This window comes from Talpa europaea (assembly GCF_964194135.1).
Source record: "Talpa europaea genome assembly, chromosome: 2".
Taxonomy (NCBI): domain Eukaryota; kingdom Metazoa; phylum Chordata; class Mammalia; order Eulipotyphla; family Talpidae; genus Talpa; species Talpa europaea.
In genome coordinates, this window is record NC_140068.1 from 6,723,265 (window position 1) to 6,749,463 (window position 26,199).

General features: G+C 40.9%; 1 protein-coding gene across 1 annotated transcript; it reads right to left on the minus strand.

Annotated features, from left to right (window-relative positions):
* Positions 1–25,778, minus strand: RGS17 (regulator of G protein signaling 17; the record flags this gene model as incomplete). The annotated part of the gene is made up of 4 exons (XM_084228297.1): positions 25,633–25,778; positions 9,304–9,393; positions 7,402–7,636; positions 1–189 (listed from the first exon to the last, which is right to left on the minus strand). The coding sequence occupies exons 1-4, from the start codon at positions 25,749–25,751 to the stop codon at positions 1–3; spliced, it is 633 nt and encodes a 210-aa protein (XP_084084423.1). The 5' UTR covers positions 25,752–25,778.
* Between the last annotated feature and the right edge of the window lie 421 nt (positions 25,779–26,199).

Sequence of the window (26,199 nt, forward strand, 5' to 3'; positions counted from 1 at the left end):
TTAAGATTCAGAAGTAGAGCTGGCAGTACTTTCAACAAATGACTTATAAATTTGAGAGTTCAAAAACCTTGGAAAAGAATCTCTGTGCATTAAAGTATATATCTGAAGCTGGGCATCTTCATACATGTGAGGGTTAGGATCCAACAGATTTCTGTTGATCACCTCTCTAACTCGAGAATCGAGACTGACCTAAAAAGAAATAAGAGCAGATACATTAAACAATATATATTTTTTTCAATAGATCTCAATTGAGTAACTGTAAGTTTGGGATATTTCAGAGAAATTGCAGAGTAAATTGACTACCTGAAGTCTTAAGGTCATCTTTTTTCCAAGACTACATGACCTTGCACACTTTTCTTTCCACAAGTTGACTTAAACAAACAAAAAGCAGCTAGATATTTAAGCCATACACGAAATTCACAGGTATCTTGGCCTACTTGGGTTTACCTTTTCTGTACGTTTGCTCTGGAGTTTTCGTCATTTTCTATCCATTGTTGAATTACTGGAGAACTCCCTAGCCAGAATATGAATTTATCTCTTCCCACTATGTCTGCTGGGGGTGACTCTTGATGAATAAGAAAAAAATGCGACAGAGAGTAATTCTCTGGCAAAAAATAATATGTATCTTAAATACTGATTCCTCACCGTTTCATATCCCAACAAAAGTACCAATGGTAGGAAACCAGGTATGTGCAAAGGCCTTATACAGCAAAAATGCAGACATTCTCCTGTCTTACCTCTTCCTGGCAAAGCGTAGGAAGCCATGTATATCCTACATATAGAGGACTAATCCCAAGATCTCTGTGCTAAAGAGTAAGCAGGAAATTGCTTGCAGTGTAACCTTTCCAAGGAAAAATGTCAGTAGACATTCAGAATACCCATTGCAGTAATCAAAACAGTATTATTTAGAAGTGATTCAGTTATTTTTCTTCCTCATCAAATGGTGGTATTTTGAAACTAGTGGGACACGTTGGAAGGGGAGTTAGGGATAAACAAGAATAAGGACATGCTTGGGAACAGAGTGAGGCTCTGCCCCCAGATGACAGGTCAGAAATCCCAAGAGCGGAAGAGCATCCTTTGTGTTCACTGTTGAAACAGGACTAGGGCACCGTGGGCCAATTCTCTGTCTCCTGATGAGCCTGTGTCTACACAAACCTTTGATTTTTATAACTAAATTTTATAACTAGATATTTATAACAACATGTGTTATTATAAGCATTTTGCAAAAGCCTTTTTGATTCTGGCTTCTGGTTGCTTTCCTACCCACTGCTTAGACTAAACCCAGGGTCTGAAACAGTCCTAGTGACCAAAGTTGCTTATTTTCTATCTGGTGTTCCCTGATTCCTCAACTCTGGAATTGGGTTGATTGATTTGCCCAGGGATGGCTGCTAGGGGAAGGTCAGTCAGGAGACTTTGATTTAAATTTCTGTGGTGTCACTAGACCACTATGTATATAGGGGTGAAAAAAAAATCAAACATATCTTGGTTAAACTAGTATTCTTCTTTGTCAGAAATTCGTTAAAAAAAAAAAAAGGAGGTTCTGGAAATGGGTCATTGAGGCTTTAGTGTGTTATTGCTGTTTGTAAACAACATCAAGTATCAAGTACAATGTAATAAAAATATAGACATTTTCCAAAGCTTTTTATTTAAAAATATCACTTATGCTTGTACTCCGCAGGAGAACACTGACTTTGGTGTTTCAACTGCTTGATCTTATTCTGCATGTAGTGTTATAGGATAGGGAAGCCTCTCCAAAGATGGCATTACCTCCTGCAGGTCTGCTTTCACACCACTGCAGTAAAGTGAGTATTTTAATAAAGCAAGTCAAGTTAATTTTTAGCTTTCCCAGTGCATATAAAAGTTATGTTTGCACTACACTGTTGTTCATCAAGTATGTCCATAGCATGATGTCTAAGAAAAAAAAGTACACGCTTCAGCTGAAAAATAATTCATTGCTAAAAATGTTAACTATCATCTGTGCCTTTGGCAAGTCATCATTTTTTGCCAGCGGAGGGTCTTGTAAAAGAATGCAGTATCAGTGAAACACAAAAAGTGAAGCACATCAAAATTAAGTATGCATGCATACCCCACTGTTTTTATAAATGGTGGGGGCGCTTTCAAATTTGAGAACTTTTCATGTCTATGGAGAAGGGAAATGTAGACTAGTGCTAAAGAAAAAGGAAGAGGTCATTCACTTCTTAATAAATAGCTTAATTAAATGTAGTACAACAGTTTCTTATAGTGGGTAGAATCATATCAGTTATTTATCTTCTAACAGAAAACTTTAATTATTAAATGTGTTGAATCTTTGCTGTTGAATTTTTAATTTTGCTTGCAAATTAAAAATAGTGAAATATCGTAAAGAAAGCAGTACCATTCAACATTCAGTCATCTGTAACAAAAATGCATTTGCTATTTCCATTTAAAATATAAAATATTTACCTTAACATCTGGTTGTTTGAAAAGGCTGTCGGTCAGGCATAAGAAGTGTAGAGAGGTCAAAAACAAGGATAACCCCCATGGGTGTAACAATCTACAGTTTCATCTTGTGGCATCTTTGTGCTTCTGAATGTGGAACATCTATAATACAAGTTAATGGGGTGGATCCCAGCGTGGGCTGAGCCACAGTCACCCTAGCAGTCAGGCCCGCTAGATGGCTTCTAGGCCACCTCCTATGGGGACGGTGCCTGCGGATCTGAGGGGTGCCTGGAAAGAACTCTTCCTAAGGAAAGAGGAAGCTGAGGGGCAAAGGATGCACGCTCTCCTTGGGCAATGCAAATCCTTTTCTTCCTCAGTCCCCAAAGACTCACCTCCAAGGGGGAAGAGTGGAATAATGCAAAAATAACAGAGTAACACAAACAAACAAAAAACTAGTGCAGTGGGACAGTGAGGGCACAAGACAGCAAGGGTGGATTTGGCAACATCTAACTGGCAGCATTAGCCATACTGGATAGGTTGGCAGTGCCGAGAGGTGACCGATGAAACTTTGAAAAAAGCATGAGTGGTGGTGTGACAGGCCTTTGTGAATTCATTGCCACAGGAAGCTGGAGACAGGGAGGAAGAAAAAGCGAGTGGCATGCAAGCATAAAAATACCCACTGGCCACTCCACAAGCTAGTGTGGGGACAATGTAATGAGAGCTAAAGGCTCAAACATATTTGGAGGGAAAGTGGAGTCAATGAAGATAAATCTTGCTAGTGCGTCTTGGGGAAATTTAAGTCCAACTGAATTACAAAACTTATACATAAGCTTAAATGTACCAGAGGTTCTACCCAATGGAGAATGTTAAGATAAGTAAATGTTGCTGAAAGGACATACACAAGTCTTGACCTTGCTCTTCTGTTCTAACTATCAAGATGCAACGGAAATTTCGACTCTGTGAACATCTTTGGAGAATTAAACTGAAAATGATGAACTTTCACTTGAAGTCTTTTTCCCTTGTAGAGACCTTCCTTTAAGCCAATTCCTTAACCAGTTTTTACATATGATTAGTTTTTTTTCCCCTCATGTTTTGGTTTTATTTTTATATTTTCCATTTAATTTTTTTAAAAGTAATTTTGACTGAAGCTGCTTTATTTTACAGGTTTTCCAAGTAAAAGTATGATTTTTTTTTCCTTTCTCCTTTATAAAATCTTACTGAGATTTCCCACAACAGGAGATACCTTTTTAATTTTAGCCACATTTGGCTTTCTCATTTCTTTGGCTAAAGGATTGTTGCGAGACTCATATTGTAATTATGTAAGTCCATTTAGTCAATGACAATGCTTAAGGCTAATGTAAAGAAATAATCATTCTAATAACATCGATCATAATTATGATGACCTCTTTTTGATCAAATTCAATGTCTTCAGACTTTGTATCAAGTTGAATTTGACCTTCTCGGAGTGACCTTTCATGAGTACCTCTATTGTAAATTATACTATTTGATCTAACCCCCCTCATAAAGCTCATCACAATTTTAGTTACTTGTTTTTGTTAGGATTTGCTTGTCTTCCTAAAGTATAAGCTCGATAAGGATGGGCCAGATTTTCCTTGTTTACTATGATATTCCCAACATCTAGTGCAGTGCTTACCTCATGAGAAACACTCAGTTTTTTTTTTTTGGATATTTATATGCATGCACAAATAGGTGCATCTAGGAAAATATAGTCAAACGAGTCTATTTAGAGAATCTGACTTAAGTCCTTGAAATAAATTCACTTAATTTTGCTTGCAGAGGCATATATATGCACACAAAATCCACATGTATATCTCATTCTCATATGCACTATATTTAGATATCTATTTCCTAAGATACTTCCCAAATTTTTAAACATACATAAAGTATGCTCTTATGCAAACAATGAAATGTAATTATCAGCACACAGGCTTCATGAAGGAAATGTTAGGTATATAAAAACAATTTTAAGAATGTGGATTTCCCCTATATTTAACACAGAGGAATATGATAGCTCAATTGAATTAAGGTAGAATGAAAATCTAGTGAAGAAAAATGAGGTTCTAGATAAGAATAAAATCTTGACAATTTTTAGCTGTTTAATCACTACTATTTTATAAATGATTGAAATGCTCATATTCTAAATAGGAGCCATGATAGACTAAGAGGCAGAAGGGCTAGATTTTCTAGGTGCCAAATGGGGAAATAAATCCCAACTCTGATTTGGTTGAAGTGAGGGCTGTGTTGAGAGGGATTCTGAGGGAGAGTGTGGGGTAGCAGGAAGGAGGAGCAAGTCTGATCTGCTAGGCCACTAGGGAGAGGGTGAAGAGGTAGCTTTACACGACTATTCTGGATTTGGTTTACTTGTCTCTGCAACCACACCACCCCCCGCCCCCCACCTCCGCCTTTGTATTTTTATTTTTGTAAACAAATCAACTGAACACTGAGGCCCAGAGAGGTGATAAAATTTATCCTAGATCATACAATTAGGTTTTAGCAGCCACAACTAGGTTCCTATGCATCCAAATCTTAGTTCATTGCTCTTACAACTGTACAATAAGGACTTCTTCATGTGACATGCTCTCTTTCTAAAGTTGGAAAATAAAATGTGAAAATGGTGATAATTCAGGACCACCAGACAATTACGAAAATACTGTGCCTGATTAGAAATTGGCAAGTTTTTTTTAATAGAAAGATCAATGAGATTATATATTAGAAAGGCTCTGGGATAGCTAGAAAGTGCCTGTGGTATTGTTATGCATCAATGAGTCAAGACACTTGACAGGGTTTAAAAGCAAATATATGTAAACGTTGGCTTAAAACCTAGCTTTAAATTAAAAAAATAAAAAAAACCTAGCTTTATAATAATTATACTTTATAATTTCAAATACATGCTTTAGGTTTATTCATTTTATGCTGCTTAGTAATTTATTGACAGGAGAGTAATTATTTGGCTGAACTTCATATAGTGTAATAATTTTGATTCTATTGCAAGAGTTATTTACAAGTCAGCATACAAGTAGAAAAATGATAAAAAATTGACTTTCACCTGTGTTTATGTGTCTCTCTGTAGTAATGTAAGGAGATTAAAGGCTGAACAACCACTCAAATGTGGCTATTAGGATAAATAAAGGAGAAAACTCCATCAATCAATGACATCTGAAAATCAGGAGCTATGAGGACAATGGGGACAGATTTCCCATAAAATAAATAAAAATTAGAAAATGGAGGCTGTGAGACAAACGAAGTACAGGTAGTTAGGATGAAGAGTATCTTTTTAATAACACTTTAAAGCAAAATACTTAACCATTTTAAGGTGACACATAGATATTACAAAGAAAGAGACTTAATAATCTAGACATCATCTTAAAATATTACATGTTATATATTTGAGGGAGAGAAATGGGCTAGATAACCTGCCCCCAAATTCTGTAATCATGGGCAGGAGGAGCATATTTTTAGCCTTTGGAATATATACCATGTAATGAAATGAAAAAAAAAAAAGAGAATGAAATTAATATGCTAATAAAATCCAAGGAGAATTGCTTAGATACAGAGGTTCTAGATAGACCAGGAACCTGAGTAATGTATTTTTAGGATGCAGAATTATAAGGTGTTAGAAATGCAAAGTGGCATCATGAATATATTTAGGTTACAGAAAAACACCTTCTCCTACTTTGCTTCTATGAATATTTTTTCTATGTTAATGTATGAGATGAAAAAATAAAATAATCTTTTGTGTTTACGTACAAGTTTGCTGCTATTTGCTGGATTCTGGAGAGCACGAATGGTACTTGTAACCTAACTAATTTTTAAGTGCTTAGGTATACCTCACGGGAAGTGCAGTAGCTGATAAAGAATTCCAAACACAGAGATGGATAAAGGAGACTCTATTTCCTTTTATAGATTCAAGGTAATGAGCATGAGGCAAGTCGGGGCCACATCAGGTGTGGGATGAAGCAATGATGAGTGTGACCTAGTTCTGGGGGATTCCATAAATGCCTGCACACAAGAGAAAATTGTAGCGGTAACCCTGGGAGCAGAAAATACCAGTCAGGATACATAAATGGAGAGACAGAAAAGGCAAAAGGTTGGTGTGGAGAGGCGAATGCATTCTAGGGACTGCAACAACTCTGGCCACCTGTCACCCAGCATTCCAGGGGCCTGGGTACCTGGGCACCAGATGTTTTTGACCCTTGTGACTGGACCATGTCTGAGGATCCAATGGATTTTTAGAAAATTAATGGGAAAGTATTATTTGGTCGCTAGCAATGTCCTTTATTCATAGTTTTCACCATGGGAATGGGAAAAAATAGTTTGCATATTCCATTACAGAAAGACTAGAATAAGTAAAATAATTGGCATTATCCTCTCTCTCACCAAAGAATATTACTGGGTCACAAAGGCCCATTCCTCAGTTTTGTAAAACTTTGATCATAAGCATCAATAAATGTGGCAGGTTTCTGTTTTCCTAGAGCCGCTATACTAGAGGCTCTCAGGTTTGTATGTATTTAGAAAGCTTGTTAAAAGTACAGCTTCCTGGGCTCTATTTCCAAAATTTTAGGCTCAGAAGTCCGGGATAGACCTCAAGAATATGCTTTTCAAACAAATGTTCCAGGTTTTTCTCACAGAGGTGGTCTGGGGATCACACTTTGAGAAACACTGTCCCAAAGTCCATGCTTTTCCACACTAAGACATGGCAAATTGTGTCTACCAGGCTTAATGTTAGTTTAAGAAGCGAGTAGCTACTACACAATTCAGCCAGAGCTAAGCGGTCAAAGCATGATGGGAGGACCTACTTTCTAACAAGTGTTCAGGGAAAATCCAAATAGAGTGCAAATTATCCACCCAGAAAAGCCCTTTCTCCACCTGGCCACACCCCAGGCACTACCCCCGGAGACCACAGTTTCCTTAGGTACATCTGTGGTGTTAGGAAGCCCGCACCAGTGTTTTTCAGATGTTTACCTCTTTTGGTGACAGTATAGAAATATAATCTTCATAAATCATCCTGGCCTTTTCTTCAATTACTTTTTTGTTCTGCTCTTTCTTTAAATCTTCACAGGCGAGCCAGAAAAGGAGGTTCTCTTCACTGTATTCTGTTCGGAGGAATTCTCTGAAGAGATTTCTTCCTGCCGGGGCCTTCATCATCTTATCAAAATTTTGAGACCAGGACAAGACTTCGTCTGAAGTGGGGTTTTGGCTGCAGAGACAGAATAGGGCAATTAGCCAAAGTGACTTTAACCTGTCGGGCAGCTTGAAAATCTGTCCAGTTACTGCCACCTAGTGGTCACTGCCACTTAGCCTGGCTTGATCTGAGAAATAAATGCAGGACTAGGTTGGCTACTTCCAGGTCTTGGTGTTCCCAATGCAAAAGCTGAGTGTTTGGGAGCCACGTTTTCAGACACCAAAGGCCACGGGCACTATCTGTGTGGTCACCATAAATTCCTGATGAAGCTGGGAAACATTTGGACCTTAATAATATGGTATAAAGTGATAGGAATGATCTGTAAATAACTTAGAGGCAAACTGACTTTTTGTTTGCATCTGATGTAGATTTTAATTTTCAAGCCCTAAGGTACAGGTTCTCCTCTCATCTCTGGGAGCCAATTTTTCATTTGTCATTGGATCTAAAATAAGAATCATTGTGTGCACCTGTCACATAATCCCCGGTACTTCAAGGATTTTTCTATTAAGTGCTATCAATGAATTGTTATCCATGAAAGGAGCTATCACAGTTGAAAAGTACAGGGCCTTTAGAGTGACACTAAGGATTACAAAAACATCTATTTCCAGGTTTTCCTACAGGAAATACATTACTACTTTCTTTGCTTATCTCCCAAAGAAGTGGAGGCGTGAAGCTGGGAGGTTCTTATGTTAAATTGATCCTGGTCATAGCTGCCCAGGTACTGGTCTGTTTAATAACTTTCCAACCTAAAATCCATTTGGTGAAAGACGTACCTATGCTTTATTTTTTCTTCCATTTTTGACTAACTACTTTAAATACATTTGTAACTAGTTCAAAATGTCTGACCATCTTCATTCATCCACAAAATTTTAAAGATGGAAAAACTACTATGAAGCATACATATTAAAACCTCCCCACAAACAGAAAAAGAAAGCGCCTATAATTATATACATCATCTACATGTATTTTATTCTGTAATTGTTATCACTTCAACTTCATGCTTTGGAAGAAATATTTAGTTAGAGTCTGTTCTGATGGAGGTGGGATTGGTGCCATTTTTGACTGATTTAGGTAATTCCGTAACATTTTTGGTGTTAAACAGAGCAATATGTGGGCAGTAGTTTTTCCATCTTTAAAATTTTGTGGATGAATGAAGATGGTCAGACATTTTGAACTAGTTACAAATCTATTTCAAGTACTTAGTCAAACATGGAAGAAAAAAAAGCTTTGACCAAATGAATTTTAAGTTGGAAAGTTATTAAACAGACCAATACCTGGGCAGCTATGACCAGGATCAATTTAACTGTCAGAACCTCTCAGCTTCTCTCCTTCACTTCTTTGGGAGATAAGCAAAGAAAGTAGATTTTAGATTCATCCCCTATAAATAAAACTTTAAAAAAAAAATCCAGAAAAGGAAGTATGAAATTAGGGCAAGTTGAAGGGCATTAGGTTTTAAAAGAGAAGGATAAAGTCAGGCAACCACTAAGCTGATAGCTTAACATAGTTAATAGAAAAATCACTAAGACCAATTGCCTTCGGAAAATAAGATCTCCCAGATTGAGTGGACATTCATTTCACAAGACCGTTTTGAGGCTTGCCAGGAAGCAAGAGATAAGACTTAAGCCCCGCCAGATGTAAACAATACACAAACACGAGACACAGCGACACCGAGTCACACTCACCACTCTTCTAGGACCTGGACGCTCTCCAACTTTGTGGTGTGTGCGGGTCTTCCTGCACTTTCCCCACTTTCTTCGTTCCTAACAGTGAGGCTGTAATGTAGCACAACGCTTTATTTTGTCTAGGGAAAACCAATTACTTAAAGAAACAATATTTCAAGACACATTTTACAGAATTGTTTTCTCAGCTATGTGAGGACATTTAAAGTACAGAAGGAGCAATCTCATCTTTAAGTCACGGATAAGCTCAAGCCAACTAAGGGAGAGAGAATATTTAATACAATGTTAGAGGAAGTCAAAATCTCAAAAATGGCCACCATCCTGATTTCATTCTTACGTAATGTGAATTACTTAGAATCTCTGAGATTTATAATGATATTCTTTAACATTTGATATAAATCATTGTCACCCTTAAGAGCATGGCAATCTGACTTTTGCCTAGTCCTAGGCATGATTTCTTGTTTATCTCCTCCCATTGATAGCCTGAGAAGATAAAAACGTATCCAAGTCTAAAGCAGAATTTGCTATTCACACGAGCCTTCCCTGCAGACCAGGATTCCCTGTCACCAACACCATCATCCCCCAATGCACTCAAGTTCAAAATACTGCACGCATGTCTGTTCACTCCAGTTCGTCGACCTCAATGTCTCCACTTACTCGGGAGCTTTGGATAGGAGGGCATTCGGTGGGAGGCGTTTTTGACTCTGGGACATACATTTGAGCAATCTACAGGATTACAAGAGCTAGGATAATCCCATGGGCTGCTAGTAGCTCAGAACAAGAAGAAGAATTGCCCAGACCTGCGAACCGTGATGCTGCAGAACCTCACGGGGAAGCTCCCAAGACTGCAGGTGTAGTCCAGGAAGGACACGGGGCCCTGGCAGGAACTAAGAAGCAGTGTGGGGAGGATCACACCATGGCCTTGGAGAAGTCAAGCTACCTTATGAGCAAACTGACCCCTGGGTCTAGAAGCTGAGGAGTTTCACACGATCCTGTCAGAGAACAAAGTAATGGCTCTTTTATTTGTTCCTTCATTTATTCAACAAGAGTCCATGTGTCCTTGTTATGTGCCAGCACCTTTCTCTTACCTTTCATTTTATTACCCACATTTTATAGATGAGCAAAGTGCGGTACAGATCAGGTTGGCCCCAAGTCAGATGCCAAATATGTGGTACGACTGGAAATGAATCCAGCTCAGCCGAATGACCTTGTTATCTCTACTGAGCTCCTCCGGGGAACATGTTCTCTGACAGGTGCTGAGGAAATACACTGCTTACTACGTGGCTACAGAGGTCGGTTGCTAGATATGGCTGTGATGGAAAGAAAGGGCTTAGTGGAGGGGCTCCAACGAGTAGTTGTGCTTACTCTGGAGGGTGGGTAAGGCAGCTGAGACATGTCTCTTTAATTCACTCATTCTCTGGAGCGAGGTAAGGATGGAGGGACTGTCACAAAGGGGAGAAGAGGGATCAATCTACAGCGAAAGTGAGACTATTCAGGGGAATTTAGTTGAGGAGGTGGACTACCTGCAGGAAAGAGAGGAGTTGGAAAGGATTTTTATCAGAAAAAGAACACTTCAATTAAAAAAAAATAGTGAAATAATCTAAATTCTTCACCAAGTTCTAGGGAGGGTGACAGGACAGATTGGTGGGTAAACACGGAGAAAAAAGAGTAAATCGCTCACAAAAGTGGTGTGGCCTGAAAAATCCAGGGGGGCAGATACTATAACCAATTGTTACAGAGACACCAGCAAACTGACTGCAGGGAGGTAGGAGTTCCAGGTCTGAGCAGTCAAAACCTTGTATGAGGTGTAGACCTGGAGCAGACAGCAAGGCGGGGTTCAGAGAGAGCAGCACGTTTTCAGGTCTCTGCGTGTGGGTTCTGTGAATGTGCATGCAGCTTTAGGAAACCTCGGTCCTTCTTGTTGCTGTATGTTTAGATCAGATACGTGTTTTAGAGGAGATTCATTAACTGCTCAAAGCAGCTCTAGGTAAGAGTGTATCTCTGGAATCCACTTTATCGCTAGTAGTTATGGAAAAGTGGGTGGGAGGAGGCAGGGATATATCACTGACAAGATTCCATGAAATTTCCTGGGAGGAATGAATCATGCCAAATGCATACAATATTCAAATTTCTCTAAATTCTAGAAAGATCTTATTTAAATAGGAAATTGATACTTATTCTATCAAGCCTTACTGAGCTTACATGTATGCATGTATCATGTACTATAAAAAGAGCTCTCCCTGATTAAATAATTAACTCCTTGTGAAGCTTTCTCTGCTATGTTTCCATACATTGTACTACAAAGTGTGCTGTAAAAATGCAAATATACCTCATATTATGCAACTTCTTTGAAAAAAAATTGTTCTCCATTGTCTCTTTGCCATAGAGAAACCAATCTGGAATCAACACGCATGATTCACAAGTTTTTGAACATGAATTCTGGCTCTTCTGTCTGTTTCTGTGATATCTACAAACATCCCAAATGCCACCATATTAGAGTGATCATTATGAAATATTTGGTTGTGTTTATAGCTTTCATGTCTACAGATGGTAAAATATGGACACACATTTGTACTAAAACTACTTGTAATAGACATGCAATAAATGCTTAACTGTTCCCTGTCTGCTCCATTTCTGGATCTAATATTGCACCCAACATAGCCCTGTAGAAAGAAAACGAACTTTAGCTACTGACAAGTGTCCTTGTAAGCAACCGTCCTTTAGTACTGGTCTTAAAGAAAGTGCTTTCACAGTTTCACTCACCCAGAGCCACAGATAATGCCATTTTAAGATGAAGAGAAACGGAGAAAATAGCTGGTACTAGACTGTTTGCCACCTAAGTCTTGGAAAAAACTATAATCTGCTCCTAATCTCACTTGGTCTTGCTCTACGTAACATAGTGTGTTTCTTTTTCTTTCTTTTTTTTCCTTAGATTTATTCATTCATGCATACAAGAACCGGGGTACAGGCCAGATGCGCAGGAGGGTGAGAGGACTCACCAGAGAGAGAGTGGGGAGCAGAACAGGCAGACTGACAAAATACACTGCTGAGGGGAGCAACGGGGAGACAGGAGAGGTCTGCCGCACCATGTGGGACCCTCGCCGGCCGGGATGGAACCAGTGCTGCAGAGGCTGCGGACAGCTTCACAGCACGTTGCACAACTGCCTGCGCCACCAGGGGAGGCCCTTCTTTCTTTCTTTCTTTCTTTCTTTCTTTCTTTTTTTTAAAGAAACCAATTAAAGGAAATAGTTGCACTAGATGAACACATGGATATCATCTGTGCTTGAGGAAAGTAGAAAGGAAAACACCAAACTTAACAGTAGACGGGATTCTGTGGAGACACACTATTTTCACTTTTAGGATGCCTGTATCATTTTTTTTTTTAAAGATTTATTTATTTATTTATTTATACAAGCACTGGGTACAGTCAGAAGCACGGGAGGGTGAGAAAATTCACCAGACCCAGAGCGGGGAGCAGAGCAGGCAAAAGAACCGAAGTACACTGCTGAGGGGAGCAGCGGGCGGCAGGAGAGGTCTGCGCGCCATGTGGGACCCTTCTCTGGTGGCTGGGGAGCAGCCGGGGATCGAACCGGTGCTGCAGAGGCTGTGGGCAGCTTCACAGCCCAGCGCTCAATCACTGCGCCACCAGGGGAGGCCCTGTCTGTATCATTTTTTTTTTTTTTTTAAATAGAGGCATGTTTTATTTATTTATTTATTTGTTTGTTTGTTTATGCATGCACTGGGTACAGTCAGAAGCGCGGGAGGGTGAGAGAATTCACCAGAGGTGGGACCCTCCTCTGGTGGCCGGGGAGCAGCCGGGGATGGAACCTGCGTCGCAGAGGCCGCGGGCAGCTTTGCAACCCAGCGCTCAACCGCTGCGCCACCGGGGAGGCCCCCTGTCTGTATCATTTTTAACTAACATTTCTACCTTTTAAACAACTAAAGTCACAAGGAGAGCAGGAAGTGACTGCAGTGCTCACCGTGGCAGTCTCAATCAAAGCTTAAGCACTTTACGGAAGCCAGTAACCGAGGCCGACTGGACTAACAGCAGCTAAGTCATGGAAACAACCGAAATGTCCCAAAACAGATGACTGAGTCAAGGAGACCTGGTACATACACACAACGGAACGCTACTCCGCAATCATGCAGCAGTCATGCAGCAACGCTACTGCAGCAACATGGACGGAGCTGGAAGGGATGATGCCCAGTGAAATAAGTCAGAAGGAAAATGACTATCAGGTGATTTTACTTATATGAGGAATATGGGGCAACCAAACAAAGGATCAGGAAAGAGACAAAACTTGCAGGCTGACCATAGAGCTGAGGCACTCAGCAGGCGAGGAGGGGGGAGTCAAAACAGGAGAAGGAAGAGCACAAGGGACCGTGGTGACATCAAGGGCCCGGAGAGCCCCACTATCACTGGCAAAGGCAGACACCATGCAATATTTTAATATTATCAGTTTTTCCTTTTTATTTAACAGCTTCTACCTCCAATTCCCCATGGCAAAGATGGAATCAACTTCCCTCAGGTTTTGAAAAGAATTGGTAGGTTATTCTTGAAATGTTTCTTTTTCCTTTGTCAATATATCACGGGAAAATATTATAGCTCTATTCAGAAGTCAACAATTTACAAATAGGTACGAGACACCTGCTTTAAGCAATGTTGCCTGGGTTGGAAATTCAAGATGAGTAAGACAGATGCTCTGAAAGGCAGCAGCAGCATGGAGCGTGGCGAGAGCCGAAACCCAGTGGTTCTTAGATACGGTGACGGCATCTACGCTTCTGCTTGAGGGGACTGAGGGAGGCTTCATGGAGGAGGTAATGATTGAGCTGTTTTCAGCAAATGAGCATGTGTTGGCCAGATGGAGACGTGGACAAAGGGAATTCCACGCCAAGGATGAAAACTATCAAGTGTAGAGGTTGGGAGCTGTAAAAAGGCCTGATACACTCGCAGAACAAAGGGGCCAGATCGGGTGTTTCTGGATGTGGTCAGCACACGATACGAGGCGGAGAGGTGTAAGTCAGACAACGGGCCAAGAAACAGGGAGGTGGAGCCAGGCTAGAATTCACCTCCTATAAGACGACCTTGGCTTTCCACGCTTTATCTTCCCAGGTCACGGCGGGGAGAATGGTAGCGACCTACCACACAGGACTGCAGAGCGAGACTAGAACCTTCTGGCCCAAGAAATGCTTCATTAAGCAAACGGGTTGCCTTTTAAAATGGTGACCCCACGTTTACCAAAGGACTTTTTATTTCAACCTTTTTATTTCAATTAAAGACGTGAACTTTGCAATGACTATGAAACACTCCCTCCTACACTCCCTTGCTATTTCTTCTTCACAACAGCCCTGGAAGGTAAGCAGGGGTGTTACTGATTATTCCCAGTTTCCGGCAGAGGAGACAAGCACCGAGGGGGACATGACACGATGCCCACAACTAACCCAGCAGGGCTGGCATCAGGACTCACGTCTCCAGGCCGCTCACCCCATGCTTATTTTCACTGTGCAATGACGCTTCTCTTTATATAAAGTAATTAACTGTAGCATTTTACCTTTTCAGATATTTACAAAAAATCAATCGCTCGCAAATGACTGGAAAGAGTAGAAACCTTTTGCAAGCCAGTTTATGGAGGACAAACACCCCCTCTATGGGCCTTATTCCCCTGCTATGACTCTCCAGGAGCTCTTGCCCAGAGGACTGAAGATACAACAGATACTGGAGAGAGGTCACCTCTCGGTGCCCTGGAACTTGAGATTACTGAGAAAGCCGTTACAGAGGATGGGGCCAGAAAGCCTGACAGGGGGCGAGAAGAAGTGAGACCACTCATGTCTGCAGATCACGTGCTGCTCCTGCACAAGGGCCCCCGGGGACTGGCTCCGTCAGGAAGAGAACTTTGGGGAGAAAGGAACAAGAAAAGGAGGACAGTACCAAGACGTTGCTTAGAAGACAGCAAAGGGCCTCCCTGGTGGTGCAAGGGGGTAAGACACAACCTATGAAGCAATCCACAGCTCTGCAGCACGAGTTCGATCCCCAGGCCTGCCCGAGAGAAACCCACATGGCACAGCAGACCTCTCCTGTCTCGCCCGCTGCTCCCCTCAGCAGTGTATTTCAGTCAATCTGCCTGTTCTGTTCCCCACTCTGACTCTGGTGAATCCTCTCACCCCCTGCACCTCTGGCCTGTGCCCCAGCTCTTGTATAAATAAATAAATCTTCAAAAAAAAAAAAAAAAGACAGCAAAGGAAAACAAGGTGCCAGCGGCGGGGCAGTAGCCACGTAACATCCATAACTGAAAACATACAAAGCTCATTATGGCTCAAACCTGGGACTTGACCTTCATCACTTTCATTGGTATGTTTGGTGATGCAACTTGGTTCTGAATGGGGGGTGTGGGGATGGGAAAGCTGGTTAGAAAGTTGTGTCTGGAAATGTTATGCAACACTTGTCCTAAAAAAAATCCTCTAAAATCCTCCCCCTCCTTCTAGAATCATGCCCATGTTTTAACACAAGCATCTCTTTGGCTTAGGTTTTTATTTCATAAACTTAATCCTCTCCAAAGTGAAACAATCGGTTATTAACAATCTGCCCACTAGATGGCTGTGTTGCCTTTATAAGCACCATGTTTTCATCTAACCAGAAAAAAAGGAAACTGAAAAAGTTTCTGGTAATAATTATCCTTATTTGGAAAAAAAGCTATTATTATATGTGTGGAGTTTTAATAATTACATCTTTCTAAGGAATTTGAAAAGAATCATTCATTTTTTTTTTTCTGAGTGAAATAATCAAACTCAAAGGGGATAAATTTAATCTTGGAAGGTGCCCATAATTGCACCTTTTTTTCTTTTTGGTATTTAGAAATTTAGTTCTAGTTACTCCCCAGCCCCAAACATTTGATTTAGGAATTAGTCTTTTTTAAAAAGGCAGGCATAATCCTATTAACATTGTAATTATCCTTTCTAATAATAAGTTGTATTGAGCTCCAATGTCTCTTGCTGGGATAATATGAAACTTAGGTCATACATTCTTAGAAAAATCAATTAGAAATGGTTTTTAACTTCCAACAGGCAGGAAACAGTTTTTATTCAAAATGCTTTAAAAGAGCCATTGTGAGTGTGGATTTGCAAACTATTTCAATTCCATTTTGGGGTTGCATGTAAAAGTTAATTTCTTCTTTTGAGTGTGGAAAAGGAAGACAAATCTTTTCATTTGTTCCTGTGCTCTCTCTGTCACCCATTTCTCTGTGCTTGAAAAGAGGGATTTCCAAAAATTTTTCTATATTTGCATGAAATGTTATTTCAAACCGCAAGCCATGCATTTTAGGTTCATTCACACTATTGATTTCAAATATCAACTGCATTTAACAAGTCATTACATGGTTACAATCGTGGTGGACTATGTAAACTTATGCTAGTTAAATCACCAAAGCTGCTTATTTGGTGTAGAGTTTCTTTTTTTCCCCTTAAAATTTTGAGAATTGTAGGACTGAGTACTTAGATATATTTTACCTATAATACATGCTAATCATCAGAATCTTCTACTTCAGTTCTGCAGAATCTTCTACTTTCAGGTTGACTGAAATTCTATTTTAAGCTCTTCCTTCACCCACTATAATTTCCTCTGTAAGTCATAATTAAGTTAGTGGATGCTTTTGTGGGAAAGCAAATACCTTGAAAAGGTCAAATGGACTTCTATTGAGCCAGTAGATACTATTATTAATCATCCAATTCTTAAAATGCACCTGCTATGTTGGAGCACTAGCCTCTAGTTTTAGTTAACTTGTGTCACCACATAAATCCAGAACGAATCAAGTAGAACTCTAGAAGGTGATGCTCAGAAATACACCTGGACAGCAGGAAGGTCACTAATCCAACCACCAGCTCAATCCTTCCCTGGTATTTTCCATTTACTGTGTTTATGGATATGTACAGGACGGGGCAGGGGGAGTCCTGGAGAACAACAGGAATGAAGAGAGTCATTCTGCAGGAAAATGTATCCCTAGAAGACATTAAACCTGCCCCGAGAATCCTGCGGTGGGTGGTGCTCCAGGTGGTGCTGAGTTCTACCTGTGCTGGTTAAGGAGAGGGTCGGCAGAGAGGGCAGGGGTGTACAGCAATGGGCTCTGCTGCATTCACTGACAGCCTGCAAAGAGACCACTGGAAAGCAGACAGTAAGCAAATCCTAATAAAATGTGGTAGATGCCTTTCAGCCTAAGATTTGCTAGGAAATAATAACGATCAATCCAAGGTTATTCAGGGGGCTCTGAGAATGTACTGAATCCTAAACTAACTGATTTAAAACTGCTATTAATCACGTGTTATAGACAAGGAAACTGAAGTTCAGAAAGGTTAAGTCATTTGTCAAAGATTTCACAGCTATGTCAGGAAGCTGGAACCCATCATGTTTACGGAAGGCCATGTTGTAAGGAATTGGTGTGTAGTCTTTTTATAGAGCAACATGACCTCTATTTAGCATGAAACATCTGGAGTTTTATTCCAGCATTACTTATGGAACTGATGATTAAACTGGTTCTGTACTTATTAAAAATCTACGTTTCTTTGTATGAAAGTGCTCATGGCAGAAGCTTGCTTTCTACTTAGGAACCAGTTCTCCTATGTGTGAGAAAGAAGTGCATTCACACATGGGATATTGGTACCTGAAACAAAGATCCTAGATCCCGGGGAATAACTATATTTATTAGGCCCAGCTAAGTAGTATTAGGATCCATTCAACTTCATATCCACAAGAAGTAGATTTTATTGTCTTAGCTGACAAAGAAATAACAAGTCATTCTGGAATGATGTCCCAGAGCAGCAGGCAGGTTTTAAGAGGCTTACCATGCCTAGACCACGAGAGGAAGTAAGGCAGGCCCAAAGGAATAACACAGCACTTTAATCAGATGGACAATAACTATTTCAATCAGACGTAGTAAAACCAGGACATTTTACAGATAGGGTAGGGTAACAAAAATGTCATAACCTCAATTTTTTTTTTTGTATGGGCATTATTTCAGAGAGACTGGGGGAGGTCCTTATATACTGTCCAGTTAGCTAATATACTGGCCTGGATTTGACAGGATTGAATTTCATCTTGTTTTAGAAATGGAAAAATTTGCTCTAATTAAATCAAGAAGGGACCTCCAACGCCCCTCAAATTGAACCTTCATCCTGAAAGGTCAGGGTGTCTCAGAACCTTTGAAGAGGGGCTCACTCATTTCTCCCACAGCAGCTTCTTTCTAGATTCTTCCTCCTGTGCACCTTAACAAGTCCATTTTCAGAGTTCCCTGACAGCCTCCAGCAAGTAACAAGGAGGTTTTATGATTCTTATCACACTGGACTCTCTGGTGTGTGTGTGCAATACGGACCATTCCCTTCCGTGTGCAACTCACAACCCTCCTGGCCCTGGTGCCAGCCCTGGGCATACGTCACTTCTAGACAGTCGCTTCTTGGGGTTTGCAGCCTTTCTGCTGACTCTCTTTCAATGTTGGACTTGCTGAGGTTTTAGTCTTTAGCTCACTGCTTTGTACACTGATCCAGATTCTTATCTGTAGACTTAACAGCCAAATCCAGGGCACCTCAGTCTGAGCAAGTCCACTTCGTCATCTTTCCCTGCCCTCAACCAGCTCCAGGTCAGTGTTCTCTCCCTTGGTGGGGTCCCACCCACCCAGCCACTCAACAAGTGGCCTCTGTCTTATCTACCTCCAACCCCCCCCCCTTTTTTTAAATATTTATTTATTCATGCACACAAGAATCGGGGTACAGGCCAGAGGTGTAGGGGGATGAGAGGAATCACCAAAGACAGAGTGGGGAACAGAACAGGCAGACTGACCAAAGTACACTGCTGAGGGGAGCAGCAGGTGAGACAGGAAAGGTCTGCTGCGCCATGTGGGTAGCTCCCTGGATGGGGATCGAACTCCTTTTGCAATGGCTGTGGACAGCTTCATAGTGCTGACACTTAACCCTTGCACCACCAGGGATCACCGATCCTTATAGCACATCCCAAGGTTCTTTCATCTATAATCTCCCCATTTCCTTTACTGTCTCCTGATATCTCTCAACTTGGTAATTTCAGAAGTCTCCTAATTTTCTCTTTGTTTTTACTTTGTTCTTCTCTGCCCCGAAGGGGATATGCTCAAAATATAAAATGGACTTTGTCTCCCCCTTACATAACATCTTCAATCACTTCCCATATCCAAAAAGAGCGTTAAGTCCTAATTCCTTAACAGGGCACAAAGGACGGTTTATGATCTGTCACCGTCTTCCTCTCCAGGCTGCTGTTTTGCCCTTCACTTTATAACTAAACAGATGTGAGTGCTCCCTCTTGGAATCCTTGTCTCTCTACTACCATTAACCTAACTACTAACATCACCACCACCACCACTGCACACAAGAGAATAAAAGAAAATAGTACCTACTTAGTATTAGGGAGCTGACTGAGTGCATGACCGTGTAACTACACCAGGGAGCCCACACTGGGACCATGTGCCTGTAATTTTTGAAATTTGTCTTGTGACACAAATTTCCATCTTTCATAAAATAGAGTTGGAAAATCCAAAGCCATTCATCTACTCAATATCTTTATCTTAAACATCTACTGTGTACTAAATATTATTATAAGCTAATATATCTTCTTGGCTATTTTAAAACATGAAATTTTAGTTTATGTTTATGAAAATGCCCACTGCCAATTGTTCAATATGAACTTTTATGAAGTCAATTAATTATAAAACACACATGATATAATTCTACTTAAGGTATTAACCCAAATAACAAATACATGGAAAGCAGAGGGAAAATCATGCGAAAATCAGTACGTGCATCACGATGGCAAACTGACCCTCAGCTTGTCCAGGGCAGAAGGAGGGGTGGCCAAGGCCATGGACACCACAGGCCCAGTGCCAAGGTCATCTCAGAAGCTCGGCCACTTCCTGGCCACTCCAGACCCAGATGGCCCTCATCACATTGCCACTAATGATGAGTCAGCTGAGATTTGAGAGCTCCTCCCTGGGTCCAACCCTGAAATGATGCCAGCGAGCTATCGGGGGTCAGTGGAGCCCACTCACATCTCCATGCAGACCCCCAGCCTTGGAAGCAGCGCCCCACTTCTCTACCTAGTCTCTTTCCTCCTGTCCCCTTAGGCTGGAAGGCTTCTTCACCAGAGGACAAGTCTTTGTTTTCTAGGGAATCCCTCTCGATGTCAAATACACTCTCCTGCATTCTCAGCTTTTCCTGGTCCGTCTCCCTGCCTGGTCCCAATTGGCACACAGCCTTCTGAGGGGATCCTTCTCTCAGAGGCAGCTCCTCCCACCCTCATCCTCTGAGGCTTCTGCCATCTAACTTTCTGTTCCCTCTTGGCCTATCCTCTGGCAGCTGTGTGGTCCCTCACCAGGCTCCTCCCATGGACTCCTCCCTCGCTCCTTACTCCCCACCTCTGGGAGCCACTCACAGGGGTGCCCTCCCTGCCCCCCGGTACCTGCAAGACCCTCCCTAGCTTCCTGGTGGAATCAGCATTGATTGTGAGCCGTCCCACCTTCGAAGCTGGCGCTTCCTTCTTCCAGCCTGAATTAATGATATTCTTTCTCCAGTGCTGTCCTGTTCTTCCCACTCCCCTAAACAAGACTGGACATAATATTTTCCTCTATTATTTTGTTTTCTTCATATTCACTTTCCATGGATGGTATAAACACAGCACACTTAGAAAAACCTGTACTTACACCATGACAGAGAGTACCCGTGGCATACTGTCAACGGAAAAGGGTCAAGCCAGTTCTAGTTCTGGTCATTTCCAGAAGCTGGCATTCTGGCCATCTATAACAAAGGCTAGGCAGAGGCAATGTGAATGCTAAGCTTTTCTTGATGGCGATCTGGGGGAATGATAACAAATACTGATAGCCCTGTCAATGGAGAGATGGGAAATCACCAGTGAAAATGAAAGACATGTAAAAGTGCCAGGCAATACCTGGCATTAAGTAACTTGCAAGTGAGTGAATCAGTGAATGCATGACATACAAATGGTCCACGGTTCTAATGTCTACTTTTTGGTAGTGTTTATAGCCTGGGAAATCTAGGTTCATTTGTGTGACTAGATATTTGTGTGACTCTGAAGTTCATGTACGTTATAGAAACTCTTGAGGAATTTACCTATGCCATAGAGTTCCAAAACTATAAAATTCTTTGTAACTGATATTTGTGACGATCTGGTTATAAGTACTTTGGAAATTCTATGCAGATAACATAGATTCCCTGTTAGACAGATCAGATATCCGAGGAAGACAGGTACAGATGAGACTATTTATGCGCTGGCACCACAGAGGAAATGATTCACCTTGAAGTGTGAGCAGATTTATTTCCAGAGGGGGGGATTTGTTTTATCATGCAGGGGACAAGGATTTCTAGCTTTCCTTTCACAAAATATCCTTTGGCTTTAAAGAAGCCATCTTAGTATATCCATTGGCAGAGAGCTAAAGTGTGACAGCATCAGAGGCTAAAATGGGACATTATTTTTGCACTGTTTTGAATTAAAGAGGCTGTGGCACTTGTTAAAAATGGGGGGAGGGGCAACCCGAAGCACGCTGAGGAAGCACGTAACATGTACTGAGATTATCCCATGGTCTGGGAACAAACAGGAGGTGACTTCATCTTTCACAAGGCTAGTTAATTTATTAAATTTAGTCTGTGACCAATGCCAAATAAGAAAACTAATAAGGTCCAGAGTCCCAAGACTTCTGCAGATGAGATTCTTCAGGGGCATGTAGACCTAAAGGAACCTCCCTTAGAATCATAAATTAGGGATTCCTTAATATCCAATTCACAAGTTTATCTTCTGGACTAACCATGAACTTCTGGATCTCCCCACCACACTTAAAATCTTAAAGAAAGTCCCAATTATCAGAGTCATCTTCTTTTTTTATTTTTTTTTTTTTACTGATTTTGCCAAATGCAAGAGATATTTGGATTTTTTTTTTTTTAAGATTTATTTATTTATTTATACAAGCACTGGGTACAGTCAGAAGCGCGGGAGGGTGAGAGAATTCACCAGAGCCAGAGCGGGGAGCAGAGCAGGCAGAAGGACTGAAGTACACTGCTGAGGGGAGCAGCGGGCGGCAGGAGAGGTCTGCGCGCCATGTGGGACCCTCCTCCGGTGGCCGGGGAGCAGCCGGGGATCGAACCGGTGCTGCAGAGGCTGTGGGCAGCTTCGCAACCCAGCGCTCAACCACTGCACCACCGGGGAGGCCCCAGAGTCATCTTCTTGAGGATGACTGCTACAGATTCCCAACACCCACTGAGGCTACTGTTAGGATATAGAGGCATAATGTTCTATCACACAATAGAAGAGGAAATTGTTATGCTATTCTGCAGGTAAAATCAACCATATGACAATGTTCCTATTCACAATTATAGTGACTTTATATTTTAATCTCAACTTGTTATTTGGTCCCCAAATTACTTTTTTTTAATGTTTCTTTTTGTTCTGGTCCTTTGACCTATCCTAGGAAATTTGGAGACAATTTCTTTTTTTCTTTTTTTTTCCCACTCTAATCAGCCTCTAGAATTTTTCTTCCTAAACTCAAAATACAAAAAAGGTGATATTTTAAAGCTGCACGTGTAAAGGACATTTTCATTTGCAGTAAGATGATGTAATCGCAATTAAAATCCATAATTTAAGACAATTTAACTTTTATCAAGTTGCTTGCAATAGTAATTACCTACCCTTTATTATGTACAGATGACTTGTAAATGTATAGGCTGAGCATTTTATGGCCTACACTCAACCATTCATGACTCACTGTTAACAAACACAGTACCTGACAAGGATATCCTAGTTGAGCAAACAGCGCGCTCATCCAATGTGCCACGTGTTTAGAGCCCAAATATGCACCCCCTAGAGGTGCAGAGAGTTAATGAACCTTAGTTTGTCTTCTCTGACAATCCCATCTCAAGAACATAAGTTGAATGTTTTGTTATTTAATGGGGACTTGAAGAATCCACAGAGGCATGTCTTATTAATATCTACAGGACAAATAAAAAGAAAGTCTCACTAAATATTTGACAGCAAACAAACATACTGTAACAAAACTTTAGCACTCTGTTTTGGTGTTTTAATCCTGCAGTAATTCAGAAATAAGTTTGGAGAGGTGGATAAATATCATTAAATCATATACTGATTACTGGAATATGGCATAGTGCAAATGAGAAAAAGGACTATGGCATGGTGCAAATGAGAAAAAGAAGTATAGTCCTCAATACTAAGTAGCAATGTATTTGAGATTTGTCTTTGGAAGTTATGGTAACTTTTCTTTACCAGATAATTTCACTTTGACAAACTGATTTTTTAAAAAATATTATTTCAAACCAGCTTCTCTTTAAAGAGATTTTATTTTTCCAGTATGAGGTGTTCCATAGGCCAGTAAACTAGCTCTTACTAAATGCTTACTATAGCTGGGTGTTGTTCTCATTCTGTGTTTTATTTCATGTACATTTTACAATAACCTTATGAGCCAGGAATTCTTATTGTTATCTGACAGATGAGGAATTGAAGGACTAGAGACATTCAGTAACTTGTTGAGGGTCACTCATGCAGACAGTGTGTGGACCAGACTCGAATCCAGGTGGTGTGACTTCAGAACCACCATCCTAAGTCCCAATGCTATATTATGTTACATTTCATGGACTAGGACCAGAGCTACATAATCTTTCTTTTTTGAATTTTTAATGCATTTATACATTTGAACTTCATTCCTTCTTTTTTTTTTCCTTAAAGTTTTATTTTTATTTATTTATGCATACAAGAACTGGAGTGTAGGCCCGAGGTGTGGAGGGTGAGAACATTCCCCAGAGACAGAATGGTGAGCAGAACAGGCAGACTGACTGAAACACACTGCTGAGGGGAGCAGAGGGCAAGACAGGAGAGGCCTGCTGTGCCATGTGGGTCAGCTCCCTGGAGGGGGTTGGAACTCATGCCGCAGTGGCTTGATAGTTTGGTAGCACTGAGACTTTAAACCCTGTACCACCAAGGAGGTCCAGCTAGGTAATCTCATTAAGAGTGACATAGAAAAAAAAGGTACACAGTTATGCTGAACAATATCCCTTTTCTGGCACTCTACTTCCTCCATCTGAAATAGTTAAAGCTTAAGAATGAAAGAAAAGGAATGGTATGGCTTTGCTAACAAAGAATCATTTGGAAAACAATTTCGATATTTATAAAACTACGTTAAACCTTCCACACTGCTAGAATAACTTTTGGTTTTCTGGTAATGAGGTTTTGCAGAGTGGGTTAGAGCTTGTTCCACGCCACGGCTACTTTTCATCTTGTATTCTGGATCACTAGATCACCATGCCACCCCTCAGTGGGAAACCGTGTAGAAGGACATGGCAAGCGGCAAGCATTTGGGCCTTTCTTTAAAAGGAAATACCAGGAGAGATAGAGAAGACCATTGCTAACCCAGAAAGTCTACTCGTGCACTGGCTCTTACAGGATCTCCACACTTATGGCTCCATAAAGTCTGGTAACCCTCTGAGCAACCTCCCCTGCGTAATTCTCAGGGATTCTGGGTCTTATTGATTTTCTTATTTGAAGGGATTCTGAGACTTGAGAACTGGAGTAGGTTTTCTGAGGTAGCTGGAGCCTGGGCATTTAGCACAGGATAGGGCCTTGGGAATCAGGTTGTCTGAATCTTCCTTATTTTGCCAACGAGGAAACAAATAAACAAAAACAGAGATTAAGACGTTACATGATGTCCCAGCCTATAAATATTTCAGTGGAAAGCAGGATGCATTATTTCAGTTTTTCACTAACTGACTTGGTTTTCACCCCCAGCAAAGGTCCTGGTCTTTCATGTCAGAGGATGTGCCTCTGCGACTCTTCTTCCTCTGCCTGTTGGCAGGAACCTGTGCCTTGGGTTCCTGCTTGACCCACAGTTTTCTGGCTCATCACCCCAGCTGAAACACTGCATTTGGCTACCTAGACTACTACTAGACATTATCTTAGTGTGTTTGCACCTTTTGGAACATAGTAGAAGACTGTTTATTGCTAACTACATAGATAACCATAGTCTCATTTCCACCCAACCTTTAAGAAGCATGGATGGCGAAAAACACAATATAAAGTAATTTTTCAATATTTCTTACTATGTATTTAAATGTAGATCCTGAGGAAATACTCTATTTTACTTGCGCAAATGTTTGCATTAAAACAATGACCGTCTCCAATAGTTCCTATCTACAAAGGAGAAAAACCAAAAAGACACACTGAGAAGTTTCTATTATGCCAAGAACTGGCAAGCACGTTCACCTGAGTTACCACCCAGCACAGATGTGGTACCCCACAGAGTGACATACCAGGAGCAGCTGCAGCAACAGCACCAACAAAAGCAACATGTGTTGTTGGGTCTCTGGTTTCCAGGTGCTTGAGACACAGCAGGTGTTCCTTCATTTTGTGACTGCTGCCTTTTTCGCATTTCAGCTACTTCAGTACCCAAGTGTCTGAGGAGAGAGAAGCATAAGGTATGAAAAAATGACAGAATGGGTAAATTGTCTATGTTGAAGGAAACATACTTTAATTAAAAGGGAAGTGGGTGGGAGAAGGGAGAGGTAGTTTAGAAAAAGGTAAAAATAAACCTTAGCAGTCAAATTAAAAATTCTCAGGAAAAAAACTTTAGGAGAATATTCTAACAAACGTCAGGAACAACTGTCTGCCATAATCTGTTCCATAAAATCATAGTAACAATGCTGGCAGGTAATCAACATCAGTTGGTAAGGTAAATATGATAAGGTTTGAAAATTTACTTTTAACTTCCTTCTTTACTCAGGAATGATTACATCTGCTTCCTTCATGAACACCTTTGTTGCCTATGAGGGGTGTGTGTAACTCGTTTCTCCACTGATGTTTACAGTAAGGTTAACTGA